The 14,698-nt window shown below is 38.4% G+C and overlaps 1 protein-coding gene across 6 annotated transcripts in view; it reads left to right on the top strand.

The window, feature by feature from the left end:
* The first annotated feature begins 4,122 nt into the window (after positions 1-4,122).
* The window catches only part of ctnnal1 (catenin (cadherin-associated protein), alpha-like 1), a 78,682-nt gene continuing 68,106 nt past the window's right edge, over positions 4,123-14,698 (top strand). For all 6 annotated transcript variants that reach the window (XM_078954972.1, XM_078954971.1, XM_023959783.2 and 3 more), the window contains exon 1: positions 4,123-4,494. In XM_078954972.1, coding sequence (XP_078811098.1) covers positions 4,399-4,494 — 96 coding nt within the window. In that variant the 5' untranslated portion in view covers positions 4,123-4,398. The remainder of the gene's footprint in view (positions 4,495-14,698) is intronic.

The following is a 14,698-nucleotide window of genomic DNA, read 5'->3' as shown; positions in this document are numbered from 1 at the left end:
ATGTATGAAGAAGAACACGCAAACTCAAAACACAAAGGTCCAAACTGGGATTTAAACAAAATCTTTCTTGCGTAAACCAAGAGTGCTGACCACTGTGCAACTCTGTTACATGTACATATTTCCGAAACAATCTTCTTTTTGTGTGGTTTTGTTTTGCACTTGATCAGACAAGTAAGGATAATGATGTAGCAAACCTTTTTCCTCCAGAGGAAAAATGCAAGACAAAAACTCTCACAGTAAACTACATCTTTGCTCTTAGATGAATCTTATTAAAATAAAGAAAACATTTTGTACTCACATGGAAGACAAAAAGAACCTCATTCTGTTCTATTCTTTTCTTGTGCTTTTTGAAAATTAAAATTGATCCTCATAAGCATAACGGGTTCAATTTTACCTCAAAATGACAATTAGCTAACTTTTCATAACAATAACTCCAAATGTATACTATAATTCAAAATATAAGTTGCACTTTTGGAAAAAATAAACTATTAAAATACAGTAGTAAAAATGGACATTGATACCTATTTATCTTCATGAAACATAGGAGGAATGTAGTATATTAGCGAAGCATATGAACAATTATTCAGACTTCCTAAGCATAAAGAACACGCTAACAAAACCTTTTTGAATCACTTCATATCACAAAATATTCATATTTTTTATCCTTAAGGCCCGTACACACCGGGACGAATATTCGACGGCCTTTTTCCGTCAGCGTTTTTCAATACGTTTTTTGTGTTCACACACAAGCGATTTTCGCTGAGCGAACATGCAATTTCATTCCCTGACATTAGATGGCGCTTAATGTAAAACAGAAATACTCCTTTACACAAGGTGGCGCTGCGCAACTTCACGCTTCTTAAAGTCGCTTTTCACTCAGAAGAAGAGAGCAAGTATTTACGCGATTGTCAGAATCAAACAAAGAAAACATGAATATTTCAAGCACCAGTAGCTCTAGCTCCAGTTCCAGCGATGAAGAAATTATTGTTCTGTTGAATGATGAAAGACGCCAGAAAAGACGCCGATTTTGGGTACATCCCAAAGTTACGAGAAGAGAAGAACATGGGGAGTTTTATCGACTGGTACAAGAGCTGAAAATGGATCATGAGCGTTTTCAGGGATATTTTAGAATGTCCGTCATTATTTCTTTGCGGCAGTGTAGATGCTACTTGGCGTCTATCTTCTTCGCTGGTATGTGTGCTCAGAAAGGCAGTTTTGTGTTTGAGCGCCCCCAAGTTGTGTTTTACTGTAACTTCAGAAGCTCCAGACACGTGTGCAAAAGCGCCATTCTCATTGGGCGTATAGTTTTTGACGCGGAAAACCAAAAAAAACGAACCCGAGGCGTTTTTTAAAAAACAGAAGTTTTTACGCGTGGCGTTTTACGCGTCGGTGTGCACACTCACATTGGTGCCCTTTGTTTAGTCACGAGGCGTTAAACGTCGGCGAATATCGCGCGCGAAATTCGTCCCGGTGTGTACGGGCCTTTAAACTGCTTTCACAAAGTATCACTTTGGAACAATTCTGCTGAGGCTAGCAATTCTGCATTGCTGTCAGTTGCAAATACTGACACACACCCTATAGCGCCCTCTAGTGGTCGTTGCTTTTTTAAAATTGATTTATTTAGGTTTTTTTTTTAAACTTGTCCTGTCCAACAGCTGAGCATACAGATGAGAGCTATAGGCCTCTTGTGTTGACATATTTTTCTGTTTCAACAGGGGTTTTGAATCTTTTGACACACTACGTGTGAATTTGAATTAACCTATTTTGTAATTTAGAACAGTTGTTATTTGTAACAGTTTTTTGTTGGACCAGACGGAAATAAAAAGGAGGGAAGAAGAAAGAAGGATGTTTTTTGTTTGTTTGGATGTTTATAATCATTACGGTCAGGTTTAGATGTAATACAAATCTAGAGGGGGCGGGGCTTGTCCACACACACTCAAATGTTATAAGCATACCAGTTGGCTCCAAAAATCGTCTAAAAAAAATGTGCACAATGCAATTTTATTTCTTTTTAAATAAGTTGCACCTGAGTATAAGTCGCACCCCCAACCAAAATATGCACACAAAAAACAACCTGATTCTGACCCTAAAAAATACTGTAGTTGGAATGTTTTTTAGTTCATGCTAGCGTTTTGATCACAACAGTGTTCTTGAGTTATATAGATCTTTTAGTGAAGGAATACTTAAAGTCCCATTTCAGTTATCTTTTGATCTATTACAAAATCATCCGCAGTGGTCTTTTAATTATAATTAGAGTGGTTTTAGGCAAAATATAAAACAAAACCGTTTTTTTAGGACTTAGGCCAAATCTGAATTCTTCCCCTATCCTACGACTTCTCCCTACCCCTGCATTTAGCCCTCCTAATGGACAGTTTATAGAAAAATAGTTTCTTCTAATCCAGACGTCACTCCCACTAAATTATGTAATCCATAGTTGCCTGTGAGCTACGTTAGCGCGTAGATGCCAGCGCTCGAAAAAAGGCATAGCAACATCAGTTTCATAACTTTAAAAAGTCTTGCTAAAACAAAAAGTCAATACATACATTTACAGTACATGTAAACTTCTGTGCTTGAGAGCATACCCACGTGAAATGCGACGCAGTTCACCCTCACCCTCACCCTCTGCCGCTTAGGTTTCTCAAATCAAGTTTAGTGCACTGGGTCATTTCCCAGTGTGATTACACCCATAAACGTGCATGGATCTATTTATCTACTAGTTCAGGGGTTCTCAAAGTTTTTGTAGGAACTCGACATTAGACTGGGGGCCAGTTTTGGTAAAAAAAAAAAATTAAAAAAAGGATAAACAGAAAAAGGTGTTTTTAATAACTTTAATGACCAAGTGTCACTTACAGTTAACCAGGCCCTCCAGATGTTTTCCCAGTTGCAGTCAGAGGTTGCTGCCCAGATCTTCTACTCGTCTAGTAATTGTATCATTTGACAAACAATGTCAGCTACTTTCAGTATACATTGTTTTTACAAACTCCCCGTTACTTAAGGGCTACGCCGGGCCATTTCCAAAGCCACAACGTAGCTAGCTTCTCTCACAGCTTCACTGGACTTAGCCATTTTTGTAAACATTATCTACTGTGCGGCATAGCCTCGTTGTAATTGTCGGAGCTTATTGTTGCGCTCCTTGCCGGTACATTGGTCATAGGTTTTATGATTTGTAACATAGTGATGATTTATATTGAATTCTTTGAACATTGCATTTACCTGCTTGCAAATCCGGCACATGACTTTATCCAAACCATGAGGTGCGACAAAGCATTTAGTGGACAAAGAATTTGTCCACTTAGCTTGACAGAGCCTTTTCTCCTTGCCAACACGTTTTTTCTTCAAAGGAACCTGCTCTGGCTCTCTCTCCTTTCGCAGAGGCAGTGACATCGAAAATTTTGTCTGTCCTCTTGTGGTGAAATTAATACACTGTACCGTTGATAACCAAGTGTAATCATCTTTTTTCCTGCAGATGTCGCCAGAAACCACGAAACAATATTTTTCCAAGCAATGTAAAGCTGGCTTTAACAACCATCAATTAGGATTTATTGAGGGCTACAAAAAATCGGCCATTGGCCCCCCGGCCGCACTTTGAGAAACCCTGTACTAGTGGATACATCAGGATGGAGCAGAGCAGGAAGCTTCTGGCTTACCGTAGTAGCACCTACGTCACTGCTAGGCTTTTTTCAACTTTTTGTCCGCTCCTGATTGACAACGATTTTAATTGGAAAAAAAAGTAGAAATTGAGTTTTAATCATGATTTTCTTAATATGTGGTGAATGCTCCATTATAAACATGATTTGCATTGGGGTCTTTAAAAGAAAGAAATTAGATGCTCTTTTTTTAAACTTGTGATAATAAATGGGATCTGGAGGTAAACAAAGGACATTTTAGTGACCTAATTGACAACAAAAAAGAAAGGAGTGCATCATAGTACATGAAGCAAATTGTACTAAGAATGTTACTTTATTAACCGTTGTACTTGTAGTCTTGTAAAGTACTTTGGGCGAAAAGACTAATTTTTCATGGAAAACCAGTTTGAATAAAGATTTTATAACAATATCGATGGAAGACGAAAATCAAAATCTGGGTATTCATGAATGTTCCTGGGAGGAAATGAATGGGCAGTGGGTAGTGAAGGTGTGTCCACGCAGCGTGAGTGTGGTTGCCCACAGTGGTGTGCTGCAGTCCTCTCCCCGCCACTGTGGAGTAAACTGTTCGGACATTAGCGGCGCCGACCGCCGAGCTGGAGCGGATTAACGCGGCCGAGGAGAGCCTTTCCACCGCCGACCGCACAACCCGGAGGACCGCCGCGGCGACGCAGCAAAAGCCAAAAAAGCGGCGCGGAAACTCGGCTGGACCGCACATCGTGACTGGATCGCACAGAGGACAAACTCGGCGGGAATGGCTTCATCTCCGTGCAGCAACACTAACTTTGATTCCGGCCTGGAAATCAAAACTCGCTCGGTGGAGCAGACTCTTATCCCGTTAGTAACGCAGGTGAGGACCACAAACGGCGGCATTTAGACCGGAACTTCCACTGTGTGCAGCTTCCCAACTCTATGGTGCTTAGAAACACGCGAGGCTAACTTTAGAGTTTACCTGTTTGTGAAAGACTGCTGCGTGTTTTCTTCACGTGTTGCGTTTAAAGCCCCCCTTGTTGTGTGGGGAATTTAGAGAACAGTTACGACCATTGATAGTTTGAATACTCATGATGAAAAAACGTTAGTTCTGAAGTCTGCAGCCGACAAAAAAGTGAATATATGTTAAATTAGGTTATATTGGTGAAAACAAGTATTAATTAACTAGTATTATCTATCTTTAAAGCGATAATGAATGAGATGCTTGTGTAGGACTTTGTTTCCCATAAATTAGTTGTTCAGTTAATTGAATACTAGATTAAGATGATTGACTTCATGATAGACCTTTGTTAAAGTCTTCTATCTTCTCTTCAAAATTAAAAACAAAGAAAACTTTTTTTTTTAAACTTCAGCTTAGTCCATTAATTTGCATCCAGATTTTTTCTTCTTAACAAAACCATTGGAAGCCGTTCACAAATACTTAATTGATTTGCATTATATCACTTGTTTGCGCTGGAACCCAAACGTTTCCCAGATTCACTAATTGGCCACAAATCCTGCAGAGCAAAGACATGTTTGGGAAGCAATCATCTGGTAGAACCTAAAATCGGAACCATTGACTGTATATGAGCACTGGACTGAGTGACACCCCCACCCCTTGCGCTTTTAAAACAGGAAGTACCTGCTGATCGTAAATTACTGTAGACTTCTTATACTATAGACTTATGTTGGGGGAAAAAACTTTCTTACTTTCTCGTAATATTTGTCAGAATAATAGGGGTGTAACAATTAATCGAATAATTGATTATTGGACTTATCCAACCAGATTGATCTGTCTGGGAATGGTAAATCTGACAAATATAATGACTTAGTAATAGCTGTTTGTTTCTCAATAGAGGTCCGTTGGATTTTGGGTTCTTGAAGCCAATGAGTACTTCCTGTTTGGAAGCCAGGGGGAGGGGCCCCTTAGTCCAGTTACCTTGTACAGTCAATGTTTACTCATCCAATTTGGCACTATGAGGCACATGCTTTGTTTGACAATAACACCAAAATAAAACTGTATTATGACCCCTGCACTCTTTCAGTGGCTCTTGTCCAACTTAAGCTTTTATCAAGTTTAGGTCAGTCCGTCAGTGAATAATGTGAAATTATTGCATCAGAGAGTTCCTAAGATGTTTTCTGACATATTCATTCTTAACTTAAAATAAAGTTTATTTTATTTTAGCAACATTAGCAGATACTTTTTTTAAACCGTTGGCTTCCATTTTGTTTACAGTAATTGTTGAGTTCCAGGAATGGGGAAATGAACGGCTGCAATGCAGATGTTAATGCCCTCTTCCAGAGAGGAAGGGAAAAGGTGAAGGGACTTTCACATTTGGGCAGAGAAAAGCACCTCACTGTTAGTTTAGCAGGCCAGGAAGGGGGTAAAGCATGTGTCCGTGTTCCTTTCGGGGATGTGCGGTGACCATGACACTGTGCTCCTCTTGTGTGCTCTGACAACCAGCTTCCTCCCTCTCACTGCTCTGGCTCATTTGAAAGATAAGGTCATCATGTACTGAATGAATGGATTAGTTATCAGAACAGTACATCTCACCGAGCCCGTGCTTTCCATGTGAGCTTTTCTCCTATTTCTTTTTTTTCAGGATGTTCTGTCAGTTATAACTGTATAAAAAATAACTGTTCAACTAGAGTTTTCTCCTTAAAAGTTTAAAGCAAGTTATATCAAGATTATACAAACAATTTTATTAGTGTCTAATTCTCTAGTTGTTAGTGTTCTCAGATCACAACAAAAAGGCTCTGGTTCAAATCTGGGACCTTCCTATATGGAGTTTGCATGTTCTCTGGCTTCCTCCAAAAGTCCCGAAACATGCTTCACAGGTTCAGTGCTGTCTCAAAAATTGTCCTTAGGTGATTGTGTGAGTGTGTGGAGCAGCCGGATGGTCTTAGTTGGTCAAGCGCAGGACTAGCATATGGGAATGAGGTGCTACTGCCTAACTATGTAGCATGGAGCTTAACAACCTTCATTTAATTATAACTCTCTTCGGATCTAATAATGAGGACTTTACCTGCTTGCCTTCACCTTTCTTTCGTCTCTTTTCGGGAGTGGGGTATGTGGAGTCCAGCATACACGAGGAGGCTGAAGTTTGGATCTCCCTGTGCCGGTCCCCAGCCTGGATTAAATACAAGGTTGTGTCAGGAAGGGCATTCGGCATAAAAAAAACCTCTGCCAAACCACCAGTGCAAATCAGTGAAAGCTGATTGGCTGTAGTGGTCCCTGAAGGGGTAAGCCAAAAGGGGATCAACAAGTGTGTGATTGTGTGGCCTTGCAGCATAATGGTGACCTGTTCGGGGTGTACCCTACCTTCACGCACCAGTAGCTTGGTTGGCTCCAGCAACCCCCTGACCCTGGAAGATGGATAGATGGAGATGGATAGAATTCACGTTTCAATGAAAGGAAAATTGTCAAATGTAATAATGCATTTTAAAAAATCCTAAAAGTGTTTTGCAAATGAACAGATTTCTCCAGAAAAGGCTAACGGTAAATAGTGTATACTTATATAGCGCTTTTCTACCTACAAGGCCCAAAGCACTTTATAGTCACAGTCCCATTCACCCAGTCACACACACTGGTGGCAGCTCCGCTGCCGAACACAGGCGCCCGCCTACCACCAAAGGCAAGGTGGGGTTCAGTGTCTTGCCCAAGGACGCATCGACTCATGGGCGTGCAAGGCAGGAATTGAACCTGCAATCTTGCGATCATGGGTTGACCGCCCTACCACTGCCCCACGGCCACCCCTAATGGGGTCCCAGAATGCAGCATCGAAGGAAGAGTTTCTGGGGCACTCAGTGAATCATGCTCTACTGTAAAATAGATGGCCTAAAGTACATAGACACCTAAAGTACAATGTTTCTTAATTTTCTTTCTTTTTACTGTGAGATATGTCCTAATGGTAATTTTAGATGGTCTCATTTTCACTTGAGTGCCTCCCATTCTTAGTAGTGCCTGTTATATCTCCCCATTATGTAAGATGGACTTTATATTTATTTATATACACACAGTACATAGCACTCTGTCAAAGTGTCGGTCTGTTTGTTGTATGAGTTGCAAATAAGGTTGGGTGTTTTGTAAATATGCTAATGGGCAAACGTGTAGCGATGTTTTTCCACGAGTTACTAAAAAGGTTTTGAGTTGGCATCGTCCCAGTAACATTTGTTTTAGCGATATCAACCATTTTTTTAATGTGTTGCACACAAAGGTTGGGAGTTACAGCTATTGTGAATACGGTAACTTGGCTAACTCTTCTCATGTGGCTAACGTACTACAAAAAAGTTCTAGAGTTACTGTGAACGCAGTTATTAAAGTCTGACTGACTGATAAAAAGTCACCGCCTAATAATTCTGTGCACCTCATCTATGACATAAGCTTGAAAATAGAGCATTCATTGACAGTGCGCCTTATAATAGGTGCGCCTGATAATGCGGAAAATACGGTAGCTACTTTTAAAAAACTTGGAAACCTTAAAATTTGTCATATCTACAAAATGTAACTGCCACTGTGGATTTTTAGCAACTTTGGATGTGTGTATGTATGAGGTTTTTGTGTTTTATTTTTTGTCATCAGATATCTATCAAGAAGGAAATGAAAACAGCACATTTAATAAGAAAAAACATCAGTGTCTGATAAAAGGTTTAGCTGTATACCATCTCCTTTTCTTGTGCATCTATTCTCAATGATTTTCATCTTGTCAGGCTTTGGCTATCAGCTTTACTCTCACTAAGCTATAATTACAGGCCTGGTAGTTCCCAGCAGTACAATACTTACATGCACACACACCAAGGTGTAACAAGCCACTCATGGCTTTCCCCCCATGTTTTTATGTTAGGCTGTCATACTGGTTTTGCATGTTTTAACCATGTAAAAATATAACTTTCTCTACCATATGAAATTTCTTTGTTTTTCATTCAAGGGCTTGTTGAAAAGTTATTGATTTCATCTTTGTACTGTCTTTGTACTCTTAATCAGCCTACAGTTCTACTGTGTTAGATACTGTTACTTTTATCAACAGAAGTTTATTTGAAAGGCACAAGGAAGAAAATTAATAGCTGTGGTAGTAGTCAAAATCTACTGAGCATGACTCAAAGCTTTTGGAGCAAAAAAAAAATACGGTTTGTGTGTCCCACCTGTGTGGTATGTAAACCATCTGGAAGGTAATTTGTCATAATCTGGCAACTTTTTCTGGGAGATGAAGTAGCAGTAACATAAGGGTTTACCTTTTAAAGCTACATTCACACTGGCCTTGGCAACGTGTGTTCAAGCGACCACTTTCGATGAAAAGTCTATGTAAAAGCTTATATGTGAGTTTCGAGCTTCTTCGTTCAAAACTCTTGTATTAACACATCTTTATGCAAGTTTTAAATACTGTTTTCGGGCTCGACATACAAAGCACACTTCCATTGAATGCGCGCTGAAAGTTAAACTAGTTGTATTTTGACCAATGAGGGACTCAGATTTGGTAGTAACGTATGGGCGGTGTCCCTTTTCATTCACGGAAGAGCCAACTGTTTGAAAATTGATTATGGAGGAAGAAATGTATAATTTTGTTTTTTTCCCCTATTGGAGTTATATGATACCAAGTCTTTCATGTATTAGAATAGAGCTGTGAAAGTAAGATTTGTTAGATTTGGACCGCTTCAACATTTTGCACCAACTGCAGGTACATGTGCTAGTATTGGGTAGCGGCTGTCCAATGGGAACATTATGTGCGAAACGCGTAGAAGAACTTGGATTCTAGAACATGCCTTCTTGAACGCACATTCTTCAACATGTGCCACATACCCATTGTGAACGTAGCTTTAGGCCTTTATATTTGACGTGGGCTTTCTTTTTAAGAACATCTTGGTCTGTGTACAGACGCGGTGGTCCTTACTGACGAGGTGTGAAGTTCTTCGGTATGGGAAAGAAAGCAAGGCAGTTACTGCTGATACTTTGATCAGCCTGGTTCACATTTGAACACTCATGACACTGCTGCTTTGTGATTACACGGCACTGCTGTCTCCATCATTTTTCTGCTGGACTAAGCTTGGAGATTTTTCTGCTATAATTGGGGCCTGGAAAATCTGTTCTCTGTCCAAGTTTGTTAGCAGTGACCTTTTTTTTTCCTTGCTTCCAGGATACTTCGAGTTTTGCCTACTGATGTTTTACAGAGGAATGTGACTAAAAAAATTGTCCATGTTCTTTTCTCACAAATGGGATTAGAATGGTGTATTTCTTACATAAAACAAAGGCTCTTTTCCCGCTTCTAGTCAATACTTTCTTCAAAGCTTCAACAATTTTCAAACAGAATTCCATTTTAGGTGAAAAACGGATGTCAAAACTCTCCGTAAACCCTTTCAAAAATGTATCAGATCTTCAGCACAAGATTTCATCTACCATTTGAAAGCTCAATTGGGAAATATAGTTGTATATAGACATTAGTTCTCACTTAACAGTACATTTTTTATGATAAAAATAACATAACATAAAATAACAAAATAAGTGTGCAGATAAAAATATTTTTTGTTTATTCCAGGTCAGAGAGGACGTTTTGTTGCCTTGAGCCATGAAAGGTCTTCCACCTCTAACTGTATGATAAAAGTGAAGACAAATATCTCAGTGTATGAATTTGCCCGCTAATTAACAAAGTAAAGCACACTAACCTCATGAGATTGGGATACAATAAGCCTTTGTTGTATTAGAATGTGTGAACATGGTGGGTGGTTTAAATTGCAGTTTGTGTTTCTGAGTGTTGGGTATTTTCTTATCTGATTGATGAAGGGTTACAGAAACTAAACATTGCAGTGATAAAGAGGCTGTAGTTGAATGTGTTGTCACCACCAGCATGAAGAACTTATTGATCCAACCATTGACTCTATATGAGAAGTGTGACGTCAACCATAGAAAATGATTTCACTTCCAGCTCCAACAAACTTAAGTTAGATCAGCTGCCATTTTTTTTTACAGTTCAGACGCCGACATGTTGGAACCAAAAATTGTCAGGAAGCAATGATTGGTCTGGGTTGGTTTGAGTCATGTTTCTGTGGCAACCACTCTCACTTGTCAGGAGCGGCTTGATGTTACAAATAAAATAAGAAAAGCATTCTGGAGGCCCACAACATTGCAGTTAAATGTTTATAATGAGGGTATATTACACTTTTATAAACCCAGTTGACCTGGGTTTTTAAAACATTGTCGCTTCAAATAATGTGTTCACAAAAGATTACTTTAAGTTAAATTGTAATATTTTATGTCTTATTCGGAATTGTAAAAATAATCTTATTCTGTCCTTAAGGAGAAAAGTGTGTTTACATGTAAATGTCCTATCCTGTAAATTAGCTTATTATTGATAATAAATCCAAAAATGTCAACATTGTCTTTCCTCTCAAAATTGGCAACTTTATCTTTAAGTATAACTGTATCGTCATTTACTATTATGCAACTTTGCCAAAGTTGTTTAAACAACTAAGCAGTCAGTTTAACTGCAAACAATGCCATAGCATATGGTTTGTGGTGATTGTAGAGACACATACCCAGTTTTTTTTGGCTGTATACTTTTTCCTTTTGAAAACTTTATTTGAGAAGTTGTAAGACCTTTAAATAAAGTAATTTAGTGATCAATTTTTATACTAGTAGATAATCAGTACTAGATATGAAAAGTTGTCTTAAGCGTAAAAATCCTGCCTAAGATCCTTTCACAAGTATACAAATAGAAAATGTGACAACCTAAAAAAGATGAGCCGAAAAACAAAAGGAAATTGGGAAATGCTACCTTAAAGTTGTCCATCTTTTAGAAGTTTTTAAAGACAATATGACCCTTTTAATGTTTGACCTTGTATCGTCAATCAGGTCAACAGAAAACGGAACCCTGCTGTTGCTGGATTAAAAATGTATCTATAACTGTTTTAATCTTTTTAAGGATCAATTACATATTATAAGTTTGACATCAATGAGCCTGATGGTAAATTTCATTGTGCAATGGACAATGACAATAAAAGCAAATCTATCTACCTAAATATTTTAAGTAAATGAGTGTCTTATTCATTCTTTGAAGAGGTACAGAGTAAACAGTCAAACACCCTCTTTGTCAAACTGAAATGAGATGGTCACCCAGATATCTTTGTTCAGTCACATTGTTAGCAATCTTTGTTCAGTCTCCTTCTTTATGACTCCTCTCAGACCACTAACCAGCACAACATCACTGTTGGTTGTGTGTTTGGGAAAACTGGATTGCCCAATATTTACCCCATGTCCCCTCTGTATTCTTATCACTAGTGCTTTTAGGAAAGCCTTTTCGTAACACTTTTCCCTCGAATTGCACATAAAACGGTCAAATCGTTTGCATCTATTGAACTTGCTTCAACTTGTTTACTTCTAGATCTGAGAAGTGTTTGTTTTAGTTGAAAGTGAGACATTTCTCTTGTAATTACTTAGCCCTAAGGGATCAATGATCTAAAAATAACTTAATAGGGAAATAGAAAATTGAACTTGTTTGTAAGCTAAAACCAATAGCCTAAACTTATCTTAATTGTCACAATAAGAATTCTGGCCTCTAAAAAAGATGTATAGCTTTTGCTTAAAGGCTGACTAGATATTGATTGAACAAGTGACATTACCTATGCTTACATTGCTCAGAGCCCCCCTTATTGGGGAAATTGAAAACAGTTCTACAAAGTTTTTTTTACTTTGTGGTCTTGAGTCACTCAATTTACTCAACGCCAAAGGTCATGGTCCTTCCATTTCTTGAGATATCTCATTTTCTTTTTTTATTTTCAAGACTACATATGTAATTATCTTTTTTTCTTAGATAAAATGACAACTTATAAACAATGTTAAGCCTTAGTCACATGCACCTATATGAGCGGTTGACCAATATGGATGCTGTGGATTTTTGAGTTGTCCGGGCCAATTGAGGGTCATAGAGAGGAGTGGTTGCATCTTAAGCTGAGCCAGGGTGTGTCTTGCAGTTCCCTTGAGGCTCGTATGGCCACCTCAAAGGTCGTCATGAGAATGGAATGTACAATTGCTGTTCGTGTGGTAAGTGTATCGTGAAGTATTTGTAAGTTGTACACACTTATGGCATACGGGTGATGCTTTCGTAGTTTCCCTATAATCGTCAATGAGGTGTAAGTACTGGTCCCTCACTGATCCTGTGTGAATTCCACTTACACTGGGTGTGCCAGTGATATGCAAGTGCTTGTAGGATGCCCACATGAACCATGAACCACTTTCTGGTAGTCTAACTTTCTAATTTACAGGATTTACAGGACACAGGTGATTTACAACTTTTAAAGCATCTTAAGCAAAAGCTACGGTGGCCCTGAAGTGCAAACCATTAAACAAATCACTCGATACAAAAACATTTTTAAGATCACAGCAACAATTTAAAAAGCAGTATTACATTTTAGAAAACAAAACAAAATTTCAGAAACCAAAACATAAAAAAGAAAAAAAGATTTCAGAAAACAAAATTAATTTCCAGAAAAAAAAAAGAAATATTACAAAATTAAAACATTTCAGGAAAAAAAATAATTTCCAGAAAACAAAATGAAATACAAAAAAATGAAAAACATTTCAGAAAAAAAATGAAATTTTAAAAAATGAAAAACATTTCAGAACACAGAATGAATTTCCAGAAAACAAAACGAAATCTTCAAAAATGAAAAACATTTCCAAACCGGAAGAAGCAGGTACTATGGGACAACGCTGATTGGATGATGATTTTTGTCAATCATTTGAACTGAAAAGTATTTTAAATGAAGCGATGACGGATTTTATCGTCCAAACAACAATGTACTATAATAATCCACGTATTTCCCATTTACATATTAAATCAAAAATGCAGCAAATAGATAATGAAGGTTTAAATTATTTTTTTAATATTTCGTCTGAAGCAGAGCGGTCACCCGGAAGTAGTTTGTGTGGATGACGTCCGTTCTGCAGGTAAACAAAGAAAGGGACGGTAAAACGTTAACATAAACGTTAATCTTTGAATATTTAGCGGATGTGATCACAGAACGCACGCAGAAATATCAACACCAACCAGGTTTACAAATGTTTCGAAATGTCGTGAGAGGATTCTGTCTAAAGCAGCAGCTGCGAAGAAACGGGTGTTAAAGACGGCGCACATCAGGAAATGCAGTCCCGCCATCCACAGATAAGGTATGGAGGCACATTTGTTTGATCTAATAAATGTAGCGTTAAACGTGATTTCTAGATGGGTGTTTACAGACAGATCCAAGATCCTTCAGTCATACGTTAATGACAGGTTACCTCATCAGCTGGAGAGGGGGGTCACGTGGGCAGGATTCTCAGACAGGTGTACCAGCAGCATAAATCAGCAAAGCTGTCAGGTAAACTGCAGCAGTTTGTGTCTCAGAATAACATTTATGAATGCTTCTTATTCACACTATTAAGATCTGTGACTTTAGAGTGTGTCAGTGCACAGAAACATGACAGTAAATGACTGGATGTGCACATCATCAGACACGTCCAGGTGTGTAACTAACGGTGGCAAAGTCTTTAGTCTAAAAAAAATCTTATAAAAAAAATTTAGTCTTTCAGGCAGAGGAGGAATACCAAAGTGTTTTAGAATGTATTTTTATAAGACTGAAATAATGTATTTTATTCTGAGTTTGGTGTTTTGACCCCTCCCTAATGAATTTCTGGTTTAACCCATTTTCTCCTCATTTTGATGAACTCAACTTTTTCCTGAATGAAAGATGAACGGCAGCTGATGTTTTTCTGTCAGGAATTTTTAATTTATTAATTTATTTCCGTCAGGGATTTCAATGGCGCTGGAGTCCAGTGCAGAGGAAGCTGCAAGCATGTACGAGCAGGAACTGGGGTCCCTTACCTGTGCATCTTCCTCTGGATGTGATGCTGAGCAGCAATTTGGACAAACCTTCCCTGACATGACTCTTTTTGATATAGTTGTTAAGCACAAACAGACTTTCCCAGATGCATTTTTTCCTCTAATAAATGTGACTGACAGGTACGCTGAGTTAATGCTGATTGTAAGCACAACATTTGATTGACTGCATGAAGAAGCCCATAAAGGAAAATCCACAACCGTTTCTTTGTTTCTTTT

This window comes from Oryzias latipes, chromosome 11 (assembly GCF_053564925.1).
Source record: "Oryzias latipes strain Hd-rR chromosome 11, Olatipes_Hd-rR_3.1".
Classification (NCBI taxonomy): domain Eukaryota; kingdom Metazoa; phylum Chordata; class Actinopteri; order Beloniformes; family Adrianichthyidae; genus Oryzias; species Oryzias latipes.
Note: the sequence above shows the minus strand (reverse complement) of the source record. Positions and strands in the feature narration are given on the sequence as shown.